Here is a 19,444-nt window from a genome sequence, read left to right as displayed (position 1 = left end):
TTCTATTTATTCCAACCAATGGATCCACCGGTAATACTGAGAATTAGGTGTTATTGCCTGACGTTTTTGAACACAAGCAGCAGTTCTGTGCAGCTTGCCTATCGCTTTAACTTAATTTAGAGAGTTATTTAAAGGGTACAGTTCTATATTAACTTAAGTCGGCTAAATTACAGCTGCTTGGCTCCTTCTTATTCCCATCTTCTTCATTATGCCAGCACTGATTCAGGAAGTTAATTTATTTTTTAGGCATTAATTTTTTCCTGTCTTCTGGGCTTCCCCCTACCCAGCGAGTTTGAAGCCAGATGAGACTTCTTAGCCAAGAAATAAGGCAGTACAAAAGCAGCAGTTTTTAACTTCAATCACCTTAAGCTGCCTTGAAGTTGTATCGTGAACCGTACCCAACTTTCACTGTGATACAGACTTTGGTACAGTTGACCAGAACTGTTAAATTGAACATATTGTGTGAGAGCAGAAACACAGCACAGCCATCACAGCAAAACTCTGAAGCTTACATGAACTAAAGTGTCTTCCACTACAGAGCTTTCTCTAAACAGAAATGAGCTAACATCTGCAAATAGAGCTCACTTTGGAGGTTTTGACCAAGTTTGTTAGGGGACTCTGGTTAGCACAGCTAAGCAGGCTTTCCCATAGTTTTACTAGAATAGCCTTTGTTCACAGCAATTTAGTTTTGCTAGATTTACTACATGGCCACCCATGCTATTTTAAATGCTATTCTGCCATAGCTTGAAGCACTTCTGCTGATCCTAAATTTCATTGCATTACCTCATGACATGCTATCAAAGCCTGGAACGTTCTCGCAGTTTTCTACTGAAACTGTAGCTCCTTTACTGACATACCAGATCTCAGTAACTTCCTAGATTTTACCAAACTGTACTATACTAACAGACTGGGTGCCTAGAAAGCATTCCTGGTAGACGAATTAAAATTCCTAGGCTGACTGGATACTGTGCAGTGACAGATGATGCAGAACACAGGAAGTTATTTGTTTACATTTCACTAAGTTATAAAATTCAACTGACCCTAGGGATGGAACTCCGAACTTACTATCCAACTAGGTTTACATTCGTGCTTAAAATGCAAATACCTTCTAGCTCAAAAAAAATAACAAAAGCTACCCAGTCTCAAAACATGATCTGCTTATTGCCTCCAAGTGATCTTTACCTTACTCATTGAAGTTCAGGACTGACAAAACAGCTGCTGGAAAAAATAATGCTCAACGGGAAAACAAATGGAAGTTGCATTTCCCCTTTGACTCCAGTGAACAAATCAAGTCCCCAAATACTTAACAGAGAGGAAAGAACCTCAGGTTTTTTTCCTAATTATTCACCTATACATGTAAGTGCTTGAAGCCATACAACCTGAGGATTGACAGAAAGTCTTTATATTCATACTGGCTAACTCCTCTATTGACATCCATGGCGTCAGAAATCTTGGCACAGAAACACCTTGGAAGTTTGAGGCAGCTGCTACCTTTGTTTTACTCACACGGAATGCAACGCAGTAAAGCTTTGGATAAGAGCAATGCTTTAAATTGCTATGAAAGTACAAGTGAAATAGTGGTGTTAACGAAGTCGAGTATTAGTCACTCTGAGACTTTAAAAAAACATAGCAATATGAAAAATTACAGATAAAGATCAATTTGACATCTAAATATACAAAAAAGTAGCTGGTAGTCTGCAGTACAGACATGTAAACACAGCTATCAGTATATTTACGATCCTTTCCTACCCTTATGATTTATGTATAATCTATGAGAAAAAGTTCCAGGGAAGTTCAGGAAAAAAAAAAAACAAAACATAGTTGACTTAAAAAAAAAAAAAAAAAGGTTTTGTCCTCTGAAATAAGTGGTTCTACAAAAAAAAAAAAGGCTCAAATTCCTTCAGATTCTCATTTTCTGTAACACGAGCAGATTACTGTAAAAATGAGTTGCAGAAATATTAATCCACGCAGTAACTGGATTTTAAGAGGTTTCAAATGACAATGTAAGCACCAAATAAGATGATCTTTCAATATTCATTAAAACAACATGGAAGATCAATCTAATTACAGGAATTGTACTCATCTGTTGAGAAGCTGTTTTGTAGTAATTATTTACAAACAAGATACCTTGTTATTCCTCTAAGCAGGCAACAGTACTGTAAAACAACTATATAGTACAAGATGTCCTTTCATCACGCTTAAAATCTGAAAAAAGTTCTCTCCAGAGAAAAATCTCAGAGCAAATGCTCTTAAAAATTTCAGCTTTGACTTAGATGGTAGAAACCGATCACGAGACACCATCTAATCTGAATACTGCAGTATGAGCTAGCGAATTCAAATGGTGGCTCACTTCCAACAACACAGGGAGCAACTTCTCCATTCTGCAAGCCCCTCCTTTTACCTCCACTGTAACTCCCTAGGAGAGAAAAGTAAAGGTATGCAAGTCTACAAATTTTTCATCAATCCTCCTGGACGACTTAAAAACAACAGAACAAATTGCTTAGGTAAATACGTTAAACAATTTATACAGAATTTTAATGTGATGGTAAAAGTCACTAGAGACTTTTAAGTGATGGTTTTGCTCTTAAGAGGAGAACGATGGAGCACCACCACGCTTGCAATTTAAAAAGCAGGGAGGAAGAAACCAAGTGAGCTTTGAAATTACTCTAAGTAAAAAAGTGTAGGTCAACTTTGCCAGCTGACTTATCTTAAATAAACAATATACTTGAGTATTATTTATAGAATTAACTTCAAGTAATACAAAATTAAACATACAAAATAAATATTATTCTAATAATGACCCTTAGAAAAAACACAATATTCTTCATTCTTACCTTTTACAAGCTGTGGCCATTCGGTGACATCAGGGTGATCACAATTTTGAGTCACTGATTAAAAACCAAGTTGTCACACCAGTCCTGTGTCACGGTGGGCTAAGCATAAGCTTAACAACTCTAAATAAGTAAAAATAATTTAGTTAAACGTCCTTATAATCTATTTTCAGCCAATCTGCCACATAAAAATGCAAAAGATGTTAAGAATTAGTTTACTCACAAAATTAAGACTTACTGCGCAAAAACTTGTTCATTTTTGGATAGCATTCTATGACTGCTAGAATGCTTTACTACAGTACACACAACTGGTGAACTTGAAAATTCATCAACTTATTTTTAGTCTCTTAAAAAAAACAATAAAAAACATCTCTTGGATCAGCAGAAAGCACTTGATATAAAGAAGCATTTAAAGATTTGGAAGGATGTGTGTAAACATGAACTTTAGGTTCTAACTACAATAAAATTTGATAAATTGTTTCCCTGCTACAACTCAATTAATACTAGATCCTTAAAAAGGCTCTGCGTTTCAAAGGGAAGAACACGTAACCTACACTCTGCTGTATGCCTCTCCCCAAAATGAAGCGAGCTAAAGCTGCGTGAAAGTTTCAGAGGAGCAAGTTTTGCTGCTGGTGGCCAGTCTTTCAGGTTAGTTGCTCTGTTTATGCCGCTCGGACCCTCTCCTCTCCCTTACGTTTTCAGAAGGGTCTTTTACCTGTCAATTGTTTCCCGTGATCTGGCTCCACCGGCTTAAATTGAAGGGTTGGTCCTTTACTTTGTCACGCAGGTGGCAGCCAATGATCACTCAGCAATACACGTGCCCAGGGCGCCCTGGGACCACCCCAGCTGATTACTTCCATGGCTGAAAAGGAACCAATTAGTCTCTTACCTACTGTTGTTATCTACTCTAAACCAAGATTAACTGATAAAATATCTCCAAACATAACCCTCAACACTCAATATCACCCCATTCTCTCTCCCACCCAAGCTAAGGAGCTACTGAGGACCAACACACAGCTTGGCAACACCTGCAGTCATCACCATCTGGTGCAAACACCAGGAGTACATCCCACAGCATTAAAGGTTTCATCAAACAACGCTTTTGTGCTTCAGTCCAAAATACCATGAGAATCTTTCAGTAAGGTCTTAGGTTTGATGAGCAATCAAGAACTCTCAACACTAATTTGTACCTGTTGACTCATCTGAGATATGAAATTGCTGACCAAGTCCTACAATTTTCTGAAGTCTGTCAGAGCTGCTGACTTTTGCCATTATACTATGATTTGCCACTCCGCTACAAACCGCATCCTTAAAAGGGAGTGAAATTTATATTAGTTTGGAAATAATGCTTTTTAGTTTTGTCAGGTACATTTCTTGACACAGGTAAAGTGCCATTTAATTTTCAAGTCAGTAATACTGGAGTCTTCACAAGTGCAGTTGGTTTAAGGAAAGCAAAGAAGCAAGGAACTGAAAACCTCCTAAACAAAAGGGAGGTTCTCTAGTACCTAAAATTTACAGGTGTAAATGGTGGAAGTTGGACTGAGTCAATGCTAGGAGCACAGTGCAAAGGGAGAAAGTCAATGGGATCGGTTCCTCATCTGTCAACATCAAATGACAGACAGTGTAAAGATTTTCAAATTAACAGTTGTTGACCAATACCAAAAAACAAAACAAAACAAAAAAACAAGAAACTGATGCAAAATTGAGAAGCCCGAAAGCACTGCTTTATGGCATTCTAGCAGGTTGACAACATCTGCTTTTAGGAAAGCCCTAAAGAAACCGAAGCCTATTTGTAAGGCAGTGTTTTCTTCTGTAGTCAAATCTTATTTCTTGCTGCTTTCTTAAGAACCGATGTGAAATGGCTCTGTAAAGATGCACTTAGAAATGAAAAACTAAGCTCTTTGCCCAAGTAACTTTTTGTACTCTGGTGAAAGAGGACAGTGGTGTAAGCTCTAATGCCTCATCAGTTGGGAAACCTGCGTTTTGTCTGTCTGCTCTAAGCACCAGGTTCTGTTCTGAGGAGGGCTCAGTCAATCACTCCCTGTCAAGACCAGTGTCCTGCATCACCCTGGCCACCAGCAGAAGTTAACTGCAGCTGTCTTCCATTCGAGTAAAAGCACATCAGGGTAACAGGCCGACAGGAACCTTAGCAAACAGGATTTTCCTGAGGCCATTTCATATGGAAGAAGTCATGAACTCAATCGTCAACAGTGAAGGAACACATCAAGTGCTGGTGCTGGATTCAAAACCACCCGAGTTTGGAACATTAAAGAGCATAGTCTGAGGTGATGGCTGCACAGTCATGGCCAAGGCGAGTTTGTGCCCATGCCTGACACAGACCCAGCTCTGTTAGTCAGCCTTACCAAAGCACCAAACCAAATTTACAGCACCCACGTTAAAACAGACAGTATCTGAACCGGCATGAACCTCACCAAGTTGACGTTAACTCATCCAAGCTTTGTAATGAAATTTGTATCTACAAATTGATCTTATCATGATCAGGACTCTGAATCATGGAGCTGCAGCATTTCAAAGCTGCTATATGGTACCTTAAGACTGGATTTACTGTACTGAGGTCTAAAAACCTCATGCTCCCTTTCAACAATCCAGATGCCAGCAGCAAGAAACCTTAGTGAATCATTTTCCCTCCTATCTCCTTCTCATCCTCCCTTCCCCACTTATACTCGCTATTATTCAGTCCTGTGGGACAGAATATGACTGGCCACATGACAGCATGGATGAAAATTCATTTTACTAAAACCTTTCTCTTTCGCCCATCAGCAGAGTACTGTCTGCTGGCGTTAAGAGACCGGCATGTTGAAACATGGGGTGGGCGTGAAAGAGACTACCAGAGATCCCTTATGCTGAGTATCTGTTCAAACACAGCACATCTTGACTGCTGGAACCAAACAAGGCAGAAAAAAATGTTAAAAGAGTCAGAGGACAACTTGACTAGGAAAGGGAAACCACACTGAAAAACAGACTAGCATATTGGAAAAATGCATTGTTAAGAATGACTAGGAACTTGACCTAGGACACCTGCTTTTCTGTCACAGGTATTCCTTTACAAAAAAAACTCTGGATGTAGCTTACCTTCTCATCCTAAAGCAGCTCCAGAGCAAATATTTATTCTCAGAGCTGAGTTACTCAAAAAGATTTCTCCAGTCTTCACTGTCATAATGAGCACGGTTACAGTTTAGCCTTTTACAAACGCACAGGGCAGCTGAAGGTATCGAGCATAGTTTACGCCTGTGGAATATATCCGAGAAACCTGAGATGGCTGCTAGAGGCTCTTCGGGACTGGGCATGCTCCAGGACAGGCACATCTATATCTGCTGAGTGACTATTTCAAAGACGAAGACTGAAGCAGGACTGTAGCGACCGATATTACAATTAGCAAGACAATACACAAGAACTATGCCCTCAAACCACATATCTGAAGAGCCTTGTATGGCACAGAGTGGCACTCATCAAGAGTGAGCAGGATAAGTAATGTTTATGCAGTACTTGGAGATGACACTCCTTTCTCTAAGGTGCAGGTTTTCTGAAAAGAATGCTCCTGTCAGCCGAAGAAGAGGGAGGAAATAAATAATAAATCGGTGAAAGCAAGCAGTCAAGCCATGTTCAGATACTTCAAAAGCAGCTAAAAGCAACTTTGTTGCATAGCATGATGAGACCTTCTCCTTACACATTTCCCTGAATCTTAAGAGTCTGTAATCACAAACATGGGTCAAGAAGAGGCACGCAGCTTCAACAAACATAATCCAAAGCCCCACCACGGAGAACACAAGCACCCATTCATCAGTAATCAAAGAGTTGTCACCTGCATGGATTTCCTACCCCTACTGTTTCTCTGTGTTATTTGACTTCCAGGTGTCCATTAGCTGTGACAGTACAGCTGCGTGGTAGCTGACGCTCAATATCAGAGGTCTAAGAAAACCCTTGAGCAGAGGAACAATTCTGATTGACAGCTAGGAGGATGGATGCCCTGAGAGGTGGCATTGTTAAGAACATAAGTTTCCTCTAGAAAATAATTTACGTTTCCACCCGAGTAAGCTTCTATCCAATTTTTAAGACCATCTTTTTGACGGATGATCTAATGAGAAAGGGGTTGATCCACCAATACAAAATGTGTCATGACCTTCCTTAACTCCCAGTGCTGGAATTTGACTTGTTTATTTAAAAATATCCAGCTCTCTGGTTCTCTCTCAGGAAGATACCATGAAAGACAGCTTTCATACATTTACTGAAGGATCCCTCTGAATCCCCTTCTCCAATCTGATATTTCCAGAAGGATTCTGAGTAGCATGATGAAATGGACAGTCATCAACCAAAAGGTGTCCTCCTAACTGCCATAGCTAGCTTAATAGTCCTTCAGAAAGGGAGCTGACAGCTAATGGGAATGCTGGCCATTTAGGACTTGAGATTGATTCATCAAGTGTCTTGGATAAAATTGCAGAATATTCTCCGTATCTAAGTTCAATCTTAACTGTAGCTTGCAGAAAAGAATTAAATAGGTGTGCATGAGACTTGTAACTTCTCAATAAGGTTGGAAAGAATTGCTTGTGTACTGCTACCGACACAGAAAGCATGGACAGACATAAGATTCCAGACATTTTCTTCATGAAGCTTCTAGTAGGTCAAATTAACAGCTACCTTAAAGTAAAATAAAACAACCAGTAATAAAATCTGACTATATAAAACCTAATGGGAGCTGCAAAAACGAGCAGTAGGGCATTTGTATGAAGTTTTCTTCACTACTTCATAAGCTAAACCCATTCAATTGTAATAACGACAAACAAATAGAAAACCATGTGGTTAGAAGCCCAAAAGAATGGGATTCTATCATGGAAAATGCCAACCAAAAGTGACAGCTGATAATCAAACACACATATGCTCCCAGTATTAACAGCCAAAGACACACAATTCATGAACAGTTCCTGGAAAGGTGTTTGTTCATCTGCCCAAAGTACTTTAGACACATTAAAAGCTTGAGCCTATTCTCCAATTGCTCAGTATTCTTCCAAAGCATTCCGGAAGCAGCAGAAAAGAGCCACAAAGCAAGCATGAAAACAGGAGAAAGGTCCTTGTGATGAAGTAATGGAAAGAGTTTATAAAGTTAACCAAGCTAATCAATGAGACTATTGGAAGAAACTAAGTCTCTCACAGCACAGAAAATCCTCCAATTAAAAGAAAGCTTATTAAAAACACACGACTAGAAACTGCAGGTTGAAAAATTCAAATTAGTGTAGCAACACAAGCATGCAGGATAGTGAGGAATAAGTTATTTGGAATGGGGATCTGAATTTGCTATTATCTTCAAATTAAGGCTGGTACCATTTTGGAATTTACACTTTGTTTACACAAAAAATTTTACACAATTTACAGCCAGCATTTGTTCTTCATTTTATATTTTTGTAAGATAACAGATACACTTTATTCACCTTTGTAAAAGAGGGAAAGAACTACAATTATCTTTAGCTCCTACATTTTTTTTTGCTTAGGCCATAGCTGATGCTTCTTCCACCACACAAACCCTTTCTTTTTTTTTTCCTGGAAGAACTATTTGTTTCTATCTCACTGATGTATGCTACTTCAGGCTCCCTCCAAAATTATACGTAGTTTTGAAAGGAAAGGCCCTCCTACCTCAAAAGGTGAAATACAATTGTCTACTTAAATTTGTTTTAGCAGACCTCTGTTTACTGGGCTGGTATCAGCCTAAGTTCTCTTCCAAACAATTTTTACAGCTACATTCCAGCTTTAATATTTAAACTTCTATTCCACCTATCCTTTTGCTCAAGCTTGGTTATTTTGCTTTCTTTTTCCATCCTCCCTCCTCCACGGAAAGTACCTTCCTGTTCACCACGTTCTTTAGTATCACCAGCATGTTTGTTTATGTTTCGTTCGTATTAAAACAAACAATCATGCAGTTCTGTAGCACAACCTTTAGTTTTTCTGGTATTGTTAGTATTCATTACTTGCACATTGTAGCAGATTAGAAGGGGATTCTTGTTCATCAATTTATGAAGTGCATACCATTACAAAGACTATGTGCATACACACAGTTCCAAGTAGTTAAGCATCCAGAAAAAAAAGCAGCCAGCAGAAGTAATGGCAGTAAAGCAATAATGGCTAGGTTTGAAGAGCTGTCATACACACAACTGGTATTGAAACTGGAGAGCAAGAAGCAGGTGGGTGGTCCCAGTGGTGCTGTGGGTGCAAAAATGAATACAGACTACCTGACAGATGCCTGCTGGAGTAAAGGACCAATCTATAGCATTCTCTCAGGAACATCTGGATTGTGATAACGCAACATTTTTTTGTTTTAAAAAAAACTTACTGCTTACTTTTAATTAGCACATGCTATAGTTAAATTTTCAGTTTAGAATTGTTTTTAGCTCTTGTCTGTAGCTTCCTATGAAGTAGAACTTTATAAAAAAAAAGAGACACTCAACAACCCTTCTGTAACGTTGAGGTTTCAGAACTTCAAATGTGTTTTTATGTTAGGTGTTTTCAGAAGAAGGGTCCAGACAAACACACAGGTATAAAAATTGTATCAGCAGTTACGGAGTTCTTCCCCACATTTAAAGTGCTTAAAAAAATAAGGTACCTGCATATCTTAGACATAGCTGCTGAAGTAGCCCCATACGATTTTACATGCATTAACAGACCTGTTCAATAACCTAAGAAAGTCTGAACTTTATAATATTTTTTTCTGAATTCAGAAAGTTTCCAAAAAAATCACTGTCTCAAGTTGCAGAATTCTACAGAACTTGAGCCACTACAGAGTGGAGCAGTTATTCTGTACTACCAGGTATCTCCATTGGAATGTGCCAGTAAAAAGTTAGAAAATGGGAATGAGAATAGCTACAAGTTAACATTCCAGTTTTGCTATAACGCATGTAATATTTTTGAGCTTGTTGGACACTTAAGAGTGTAGACAAAAAGAGATACAAGGTACCACAGCCTGACATTAACACTGTTGATGGAGGTTACATTTCTGTGTTTCCTAACAGTCCTGTTTGCAAATTTTGCTTACAGTGACGTTTGGTTAAATTGTTTTGTAGTTCTGAGCTTATTTTGCAAGTTATACCTAAAAACTGTGCAAGCTTGACTATAACTACGTACAACAGCAAGGAAAAAGCCTTCAGAGGAACAGCACCACTTCTTATCCAATCCATAGAGAAATAGACAAATGATAGTAGCATAACGTTGAGCTTGTAAAACAGACTAAAAGGTAATTCATCAATGTTGCAGCATCAGTATTTATTTTCTCCAGGAATATCAAATAACTCAGCTTTCCAAAAAACTACGCCTACAAGTAACATACATCACAGTCTGTCAAAAAAATAAGAATATGGGAAAAATGAACATGTTTACCTGAATTTATTTTCAACTGTTTTTTAAATCAGGGAAAAAGTATAATCATCAGTTGCTCTAATTACTAGCATGCACACAATATAAGTTAAAACAACATACCATATCTTTCCAGAGCTGCAGAAACTTGTTCTTCTAAATTCTACAATGCACTTCTACAGTTCTTGTACCTATAATGCAAAAAATTATATTTCAGTTTTTGCAGTATGCTCCATACTAACACAAAACTCATTGTTGCTTCAAGACACCATATTCAAGAACAGCCATCCCATTGCTCACAAGTTCACAACTAAAGGAAACACATACTTTCAATATAAAGTACAACAGATAAAATACTCAGTATGTCAGGAAAACTGCAAAAGCAGAAAGCCCATACACAGAGCGTTCCTTATTCTTTCCTCTCCAGTGATGCAATCCAGTTTTATAATTCTGTTTATCCAGTTCATTACAAATATCCATTTCCTTCTCGAAGATTCTGGCAAGTTTTCTCCTCTGCCCTCCCCCTTTTATTTTTAAATTTTTGTATTAAAGACATCAGTAATTATACCATGAAAAAAAAATCAAAACAATTCATGGAGAGAACCACATCTTTGTCTTTACTGCTTAAGTTTGATAAGCATTTCTATAAAAAGTTCATTTTTAGAAAAGCTAAAATAAACAAGGGACTTATGCCTAAACTCCAAACTTTTTTTTTTTTTTAAACAAGCAACTAATGAGCACAGTAGAACCTAAGTAACATAGAAATAGGCATATAATTAAAGAACCCTACTGATTACTGTTTGGAAAGTTACTTATTTGGTGCAAGGTATCACATTTTCAGTGCAACAGAAACAGTGCAGAACAACAGTGCAGAACAACAAATTCAATGTAGCTGATTCAGTCTGATTTCTGACACAGATCGGAGCGTCCCCAGGAAAGAAAACCTGATCTGGTTACCTTAAGAGAACAGTCAACTTTGTCTTGCAGATGTCAAACAACACAGGACCCATGCAGTACGGAAGGCCCAATTCCATGCCAGGGATACGAAAAGGAACGACCCCGGAGAGGCACGCTTGTGCCAGTTCAGCTCTACAGTGCTAACAGTTAGTACACAACTTCTATATTTAAAGAAAATAATAAAACAGGGCAGCCTAAGCGTTCAACAAAACAAGATTCCTATTTCAACACACAATTATGAGAATTATGTGGATTTATATATAATTAGGGTTAATAATATCATGTTCATCAGTGTGTCAAAAAAACACTACTAATATTCAGAACTATAAATTTATCTGAACAGTGAGAGACAGTAACACGATTTTCCTGTTTGGAGGTGGTGCTGACGCTCCATACCATGAGCAGAAATCCAGCTGTTTTATACTGTATTTCAGCACCAGCACCAAGAAGAATTCTTCTTTCACAGCGAAGCCATTAGGCAAGCTCAGCTAGAAGGTTTCTTACAAACATGAACAGTATTTTCACATCTCATACCACAGGACTTCACTGTAATGTATGTGTATTTGTTCACGCACGCGTTCTTGTACCCACCCAGAGCAACGCCATCTACACGCAATTTACTCAGCATCCCCTAAGGTACAAAGGCACCAACTTACAGCGTGCACCGCGTACAAGCAAAGAACAGCTTGGAGAACAAGCACAAATACATTTATCTGGGATCTTACCATTACTGCCCACAAAAGGAGACCGGGAAGCAAAGGGTCCCGACGTAACTGAAGCCACGTAGTTGAAGACGGTACAGGTTATGGCAGGAGCAAGACCAGAGCAGAGGAGATGGAGACAGAAGACTTGCACATGTGGCTGGCAGCAGCAAAGAGTAACTCCAAGGGCACGAAAGCGAAGCGCCTGGACTCCCAGCTCTCCTTCCTCAGCCCTCCCACCACCAGCTACCACCAAGGCAAGCGCCAGCCCCTGAGGAAGTCAGCAGCCTGCGGAAAGGCTCCATGAACACCAACAAAAGGGAACATGGGATCTGCAACGCTTCTCTAACGGGAATGAAAGTAACTTCATAAAACCAGATGCACTTCAACATTTACCTCCAGTCTATTTACTAAGTAGCACTAAGCCACAGCTGCTTAAAAAAGATGCAAATGGGCACGTGTGGCTAAAAGCAAGGCTAACGCTGCTGCTTCCACTCCACATAAGGAACCCTCGATCTGTCTCATGACCAGAGCCAAGAGTGCTGCTTTTTTGTGACTGTCGTCATACATTTTCAGTAAGAAAAGACTTCGAGTCGCACTGCACATTAGCAGAGATGGCAAGCTACTGAATTCACCAACTGTAGTGTACAGAACTGCAAAAATATTTAAGAAACTAATTATAAGTTACGAAAAACACTTTACAACTCTTGTTTCTTGCCTGATGAAAGATGTAACGGTGTCACATCTATCAGGAGCTTGAATGATCATTTCTACCTTTTAAAACACACCGCACACATCAGCTGTCACAAGACAGGAACAGAAGAAAAGAATTTAAGCACGCTATCCTAAAGAAAATGGTAGGTGTTGTGCCTAGTAGTACAGATTCTCTCACACAATTTCAAATACGTAAGTTGAAATAAGAATTTCTTCTTCCACCAGAGACATTCTTAGCATGCTAGTGAAATAAAACATTATTGAAAGGAGGACGTTTGGGGGCAGATATTCAGGTCAGAAGAACCATGCAAACGGAGTATTTAATCACCATCTTACAAAGGAAAGGGCTCGACCTTTGCAATCGAGAACCATTGGCTATTTCAAGTGAAGCACTACGCCCCCTAACAACTCCCCTGACCTTTGAACTGGAAGAATTTACAGTTTGTGTGGACAGCAAGAATGTACTTCCACGACCCACAATAGGCAAATTTTGCTACAACAGTTTGAGCGAGCATCTAGGTGCTGCTACAGCTGCCAGCATACACTGGTGTACCTTGGACTTTCTAAGCAAAGAATAGGGTGCATGTGCGTGTTAAACCATGACAGTGGTCAGCAAGACTGGGCATTAGATTTCACTATGATTTAGAAAGTAATCGTCATTTGTATAACCATACTCAGATGAAGATGAAAGCATCATATTGGAAATGGAAATTCTGAAGTAGTGATAGACATCGTAAGTATTATCTAGCTCGGTAGAAGTTTTTGATGCCTTTTACGAAAGTGAAAAATACCACGCTGTAAAACTGAAATGTTACAAACATCGAAGTCATCAGCTCAAACACACAACGAACCACAGTCTCTGACCAAAGCCGAAGAAAAATCTGCCCACAAGCATGGCAGCATTTCCTGAAGCACTTTGAGCTGCAGCCTGTTCCAGGAGCTCAGCTCCTTGAAGAGCCACTCCACCGCCCTGCAGCTGCTCCCGCCTGGCCCCACGGAGCACACCGGAGCAGGGGGACACAAGTGATGCTGGGGCCCGACTGCCCAGGCAGGCCCAGCCCCTCGTTACAGGTAGCTCTTGGGCCTCCCCCACGCTCAGCTCCAGAAGGTATGGAAGAGGGGCGTCTGCTTTCCACCCCCATCACTCAGTTACCCATTTCCCTGGCATCGCGGAAGGACCAAGAAGTCCCAACAGGGGTCTGTCTTCCAAAGGGAGGAAGAACGTGGTCATCTCTGTGCGGGAGATGTGAAGGCCCAGCCTCGCCCCTACAGTTCGAGCTCAGTCAGGACAGTGGCAGTCCTGCCACGCTACTACCAGAACAAGGAGAAAACCACGTGGACTCATCAGCACCAGCCCAACGTATGCCACCACCAAACCTAAACACCGGCTTCATGATTTCCTGCTTGTGAGCCCACTGGTTAACGTTAAGAGCCACCACGACCAAAGTATCCAGCAGGTCTGAAACAGAGACGCTGTACCTTATAGTTTTTTTAACACACTTAACTTGTCTTATTTCATTCCTTAGGCCACGACCTGCAAAATGACATCTTAAGTATGTTCTTTGATACACTAATGAATATAACATGAAAAAAATGAGTATCCTGCATGTCAAGCAGCCAACTGCTACCTCACTTTAGTTTGTGGTGAAACGTTACCACTAATTCACCTCTGGTACAACCCACCGTTGGCATCCTGCACAAGATGAGCGTGATTCTTCCAGTACATAAGCACAAGAGCACGTTTGGATGGATGCAAGCAGTAATGCTCTTTGATGAAAAGCCTTGGAAAGCCACATAATATGAATATCCTTTTCAAACCACGAGATTGCAAAGAAGTCCAAGCCTCTCCTGCACTAACTAGAAGTTCCTCTTAAAACACATGCACGCCTGCTCTAGGGAAACGCAGGTTGCTTCAAAAGGAGCAGGTCACCCCTCTTACCTAAGACAGAGGAGTGAGGGTCCAAAGGGAAGCCACCCATTTAGATCCACTCAGCTGAACAACTGCAGCTTCTCCTAATTCTTCACCACCCTGTAAAACATGGGTACAAAATTCCATGCGAGGCTGTAACAGAACGAGTATCGGTAAAGACTGATTTCCACCCTCCTTCCTCCAGTCAGCAGTCTGCATAACACAGCGAAGCAGGTTCAACCTATTCAAAGTAAAAAGCAGCTAATGCTTCCTTTAAGAGATTCATTCATAAGCGGAGTCTTTGGAAGATGATATTTAATTTACAATGTAATTGTGCAAACAACAAGTTACTTTGTCAATGTGTTCTGCCACAGAAAGGTGGAACTATTCAAATTTAGTGATTTGAAGTCTGACTTGTTCGTATGTTACATTGCCAGGCAGGAATCCTGGATCTAAACACCATTTGATTTTACTTTGTTATTTTCAAATCTTTCTACTCTGAGGTTATTTTCCTGAAAAAGCATCTCACCAGTTGGTACAGCTGCTGAAGTGTGGCTTCGTTACAAACTATTACCTTCACAGCGCATTTGCTGACTTCCAGCTAACCAGCTAGGTATATTACGCACACTGCTGCTCAGACGAGCCAGCAGCCTCCCAGCTTTGGTTCACGCGCCATACGTCGCTTCATGAGGCAGTCAGGTGCTGGCTACATATACAGGAAGTTAATGCAGTAAATGTTAGTTAAGGTCAAGGTGTTTAAGGTGGCAAGAACAAAAGTCACTTCAAACACGCGATGTGCTCATTGCTGTCGTCTCTGGGACGCAAATATTTAAGCCGTGCGTACAGTGCTCTTGGGGCGGCTGGTTAGGCAAAGTAGGAGGTTAATGAAAGTAAATACCAAATTCTGAATTATTTGGTACAGACCCTGACAGCAAACTTCTTGCCCCTCTCCTTCCACATACAAGTCAGAATTCGATGACTGAAAGCCCTTTAACACTGGCTCTCTATGAAACTCGTAGCTACCTCAGATATACTGGAGACTTCAGAAAAAAACATTTAGCTTAAGGAAAATAAATAAAATCAATATCAATCATTAACTGAAGTTAAGCAAAGATCTGGACTACAGTGACCAGAAACGAAGACTGACACTTAAAATGAGATATACGCCTACATACTTTAGGAATTCCCTCCCTTTGTCCCTCAATTTCGTGTTCTATTTTTAAGAAATAGTGGGTTTTGCCTTCCAGAAGATGAATACACTGGTGCAGGCGGGAGGGGAAAAAGACATTTCCTGCTTTTATAAAAAATGAATACTCTCTGGACATTCCCTAAGTAAACTGAAACCAAAAGTAGTAGAAGCAAAAAAAAAAAAAATAGATCTTTCCTACACAGCCAAAACTAAGATGCATATTTAAAAAATATAAACACTTAATTTGTTCCATTAAAAGTGTCATATCATGTACTACACTAAGTACTGCTTATACAAGACGTTATACGCTTAAACATGTTTATATGTTTATGACTATTAAAACCTGACTCAAAGATATTCCTGCCCCTCCTCCAAATTATACATTCAGTTAAGCAGAACCTGTGAATTCATGGAAAAACTAATGAACACGTCAACAAAGCACACAGTTAAAGTGAAATAAGCATGATTTCATGGTACAGGTACATATTTCACATTTCTGAAGCATGTTCTCTCTTACAAAAAGTGAAGCTGAATGAAAACAAAGTGAACCTGTTGTGTTTTCCTAAATTGATTAGAGCAGATACAGTCTCAAGGTGCTCTAACAGACTCTGGCAAGTCCCTAGATATATTTAACATGCAAAGTTTTAACTTCCATTCACACAAGATCATCATTCACATGTCTTTAAGAAGCAGCAGTAATTAAAAAAAAGACTGAAAATTGTTTGCTATTAAAAAACAATCAAAACCCACACATTAGTTTTGAACAAGCCCTGGATTGGGAGATTAGGCTTTGAAACTCACTGCTATGAAAAAGACAAACACCTCCACTATTTCAAGCTTTTTTTTTTTTTTTTAATACAGATGCACACAAAAGTGAAAAAAAAGTGAAATCATTTATTTTGCCATCTAGCTTGGTGTGCTTTTATTTCTAAATACTTGGGAGAAACTCGGGTTACTGCAGTGAAGAGAAATATCAAACAGCTCTAGTAAACAGAAAGAGAACTTATTAATTCCACTATGAAGGATACCACATTAAATAGTGAACAGAGTGAAATGGGACAGTCACAAGAAACACAGTATCTGTAATATCGCACTAAAATTATTTCAATTAAAAGTGTTTTTCTGCCCTGTAAATCTAAACAGCAGTTCAGTTTTTTCTGCTGAGATTTGTCTGTACTGAATTGACAGAACATCCCTGTTACGAAGACAACAGTCATAAGCACTGCAAACTGCATCTGTTTTAAAAGGCAAACATGTGAGGAAAACTATTGAATATCCATAGCAGCTTGGTGATGCACGTCTCTCATTTTCACTTCAACACAATCACTGAACACCGAGTTTCACAGCACTTTCAGACAGGAAAAAAGTGCCTTTAACTGTTTCCACGCTGAAAGTGCACGGAGTGCTTACTGCTGCAATATTCAAATACTCTGACACCACCCAAAGCAAGCAGTTTGGGAGACCTGTAAAGTACATTTTCCAGCTGCTTGCTTTCTTTCTTTCTTGCCACCTCCACCGTGCTCCCACCCAGTCTAACAGTACAGGTAGACTTGCACTATAGCTTTCTCCTTGACGGGGAATCCCTCTCTAAGTGGATGCTGCTTGCACGAATCTTTCAGGAACTTGATCTTTCAGACATCTCCTTTTCAAACTAGTTAAAAAAATTTATTAGATGCACTGACAACACGATCACAAGGGTTTTACTTCCTTGGGAATCAAAGCTAAAAATCAGGTACAGTTTCACATCGAAGAACTTTTTGGCAGATATGCAGGGGGCACTAATCTGACGAGCTGACTGTCACGAAGCCTCAGGTTTGCACAGCCTCCTACTGAAGTAGGAAAGTTTCCGTATGAACACAGACGGAGGGACCAGCTCAGAAGTGACATGCGAGGGACAAGCTTTGTCCCCACGCTGCAACAACACCTCTCACAAAGAGGAACACATAAAAAAAATAATCCATTAGGTAGAGAGAGAAAAAAGGCAGGACGAGCCTGTAGATCACAGGTTATGGGTTGCTTACGGGAGAGTTGTGGAGCGTGTTTTGCGCCCTAAGCAGCACAACTTCCGACCGCCCGCCACCTCCCCGCACCGCGCACAAACCCTGGCGACCCGCAGCGTCCCCTCAGCGGGACAGCAGCCAGAGGCGCTCGGCGCCCCAAACCCACGCCCGGCAGCCCCCTCACAGCCGGACTTTAGGAAACGGCACGGGGACAACCTGCGCTTCCCCTCGGCCGCCTTCACCCCCGCGGCTCCCGGCCGGCCCCAGCAGCGAGGCCGGGCAGCGGCGAGGCCTCCCGGCCGCCCTCCCGCTGCTCAGGGCCGGGCCGGGCCGGGCTCCTTCCCCTCCCCGTCGCGGCCCTGCCCGGCGCTACCGACCTGGGCCTGCTGCTGCCGCCGCCGGCCGGGCTCATGCGGGGGCTGCGGGCGACGACGACGAGGAGACGAAGCCGAGGCCTGGCGGGACGTGACGGGAAGGAAGGCCGAGGCGGGCCGTGCCGGGCCGTGCCGTGCCGTGCCGCGGGTGCGCCTCCTGTCGCCGACGGGCTCCTCGCTCTCAGCCCGAGCCCCGCGCCGCCATCTTGGGAGAGCGCCGATGTCGGCGCGGCGCACGCTCGGAGGACCGGCGGCGGGCGGGGAGGAGGACCCGGCGCGTCCCGGCGTGCAGCGCGCGGAGAGGAGGGGGGGAGAGGGGAGGAGGGGGCCGCGCTAGCCGCGCGGCGGTACCATAGAGTCGCCGCCCCGCTTTCCCCCCTGCCTTGTGTCGCTCGCGGGGGGAGGAGGCAGGGAGGCGGCGCGGCGCGTGCGTGCCCCGCGGGAGGGAGGCTGCCGACGCCATGTTGGAAGAGGGCAAGAAGGGTGGGGGGGAAGGGGCGGAGACGATCGTGCGCATGCGCAGGTCGCGGAGCTCTTTGCTGACACCCCGGTAGACGGGGTGGTTAAAAAAGAAAACGAACAAACTAATTTGGGGCCACAAACTCTTAAAATGTTAAAATAAACTGTTGAAGCAATAAAAGTGCATTCTCAAATGTGTGAAACCGAAGCCAAATCTTTATTCTCTGTGTGTGTTTAAGAGCTTTAATAAAACACAGCTATGTTGCCGTATTTAACTCAATATTCCCGTATTTAACTCAAATTTTAAAAGCCTCACACATGGCTCTGGGCAAGAGCAGGGGGCTTGGACTAGCACACCTGGTCCTTGCACATCCCCAGACATGTAACCGGGGTATGAAGCCTGAGCGAAATGCCCTTGGACTTCAGCGTGGTTCCAAAGCGGGGTGCATCGCTGGGCTCAGGCCAGTGTTGTGCCTCAGTGCTCATCTAAAAGGGCTTACTAAAACACAGAGTTTTGTGTCTGGAAGCCCTCTCCCACACAGTTGTGCCAAACCTGCCAATTTTAATTAGTAAAATAGCAGATATAGGATAATGTTTATTGTGCCACGAGCTCCCTTATCACCCCAAAAATAGTAATATGGAGAAAATTGTCTGTGAGATACAATCTCTTCCTGCTTTCCCTTAGCTCTGTTGCAGAGCCCCTGTGTCCAGTCCTCACCTCCTGCTTGGCTCTACGAGTGCTACGGGGAGCCAAGTCACGGGCTAAAGTCCAAGCAAACACCATCGTCTGCTCTCCCCTTGCCCACAGAGCCAGTCCTCTCATCACAGGCCTACTCAGCCTGCTCAGGCATTATTCATTTTCAGCAAATCCATGCTGGCTGTTCCCAGCCACCTTGCTCTTGCTCAGCCTGGAAATAACCTCCCAGAGTTTTGGGTGAAGCCTGTCAGCCCTAA

General features: G+C 41.8%; 1 protein-coding gene across 5 annotated transcripts in view; it reads right to left on the bottom strand.

Annotated features, from left to right (window-relative positions):
* Positions 1–18,390, bottom strand: part of UBE3A (ubiquitin protein ligase E3A) — a 50,121-nt gene extending 31,731 nt beyond the window's left edge. The window contains exons 1-5 of one of the 5 annotated variants that reach the window (XM_048048149.2): positions 18,035–18,390; positions 14,499–14,588; positions 10,311–10,378; positions 3,547–3,693; positions 2,835–2,954 (exon numbers count right to left, since the gene is read on the bottom strand). In XM_048048149.2, coding sequence (XP_047904106.1) covers positions 2,835–2,854 — 20 coding nt within the window. In that variant the 5' untranslated portion in view covers positions 2,855–2,954; positions 3,547–3,693; positions 10,311–10,378; positions 14,499–14,588; positions 18,035–18,390. Of the gene's footprint in view, positions 1–2,350; positions 2,417–2,834; positions 2,955–3,546; positions 3,694–10,310; positions 10,379–14,498; positions 14,589–18,034 lie in introns of all 5 variants that reach the window. The other 4 variants (XM_048048148.2, XM_048048147.2, XM_048048150.2 and 1 more) reach the window with 4 other exon arrangements.
* Positions 18,391–19,444: the final 1,054 nt, after the last annotated feature.

This window comes from Anser cygnoides, chromosome 1 (genome assembly GCF_040182565.1).
Source record: "Anser cygnoides isolate HZ-2024a breed goose chromosome 1, Taihu_goose_T2T_genome, whole genome shotgun sequence".
Classification (NCBI taxonomy): Eukaryota; Metazoa; Chordata; class Aves; order Anseriformes; family Anatidae; genus Anser; species Anser cygnoides.
This window is presented reverse-complemented; position numbering and strand designations above follow the sequence as displayed.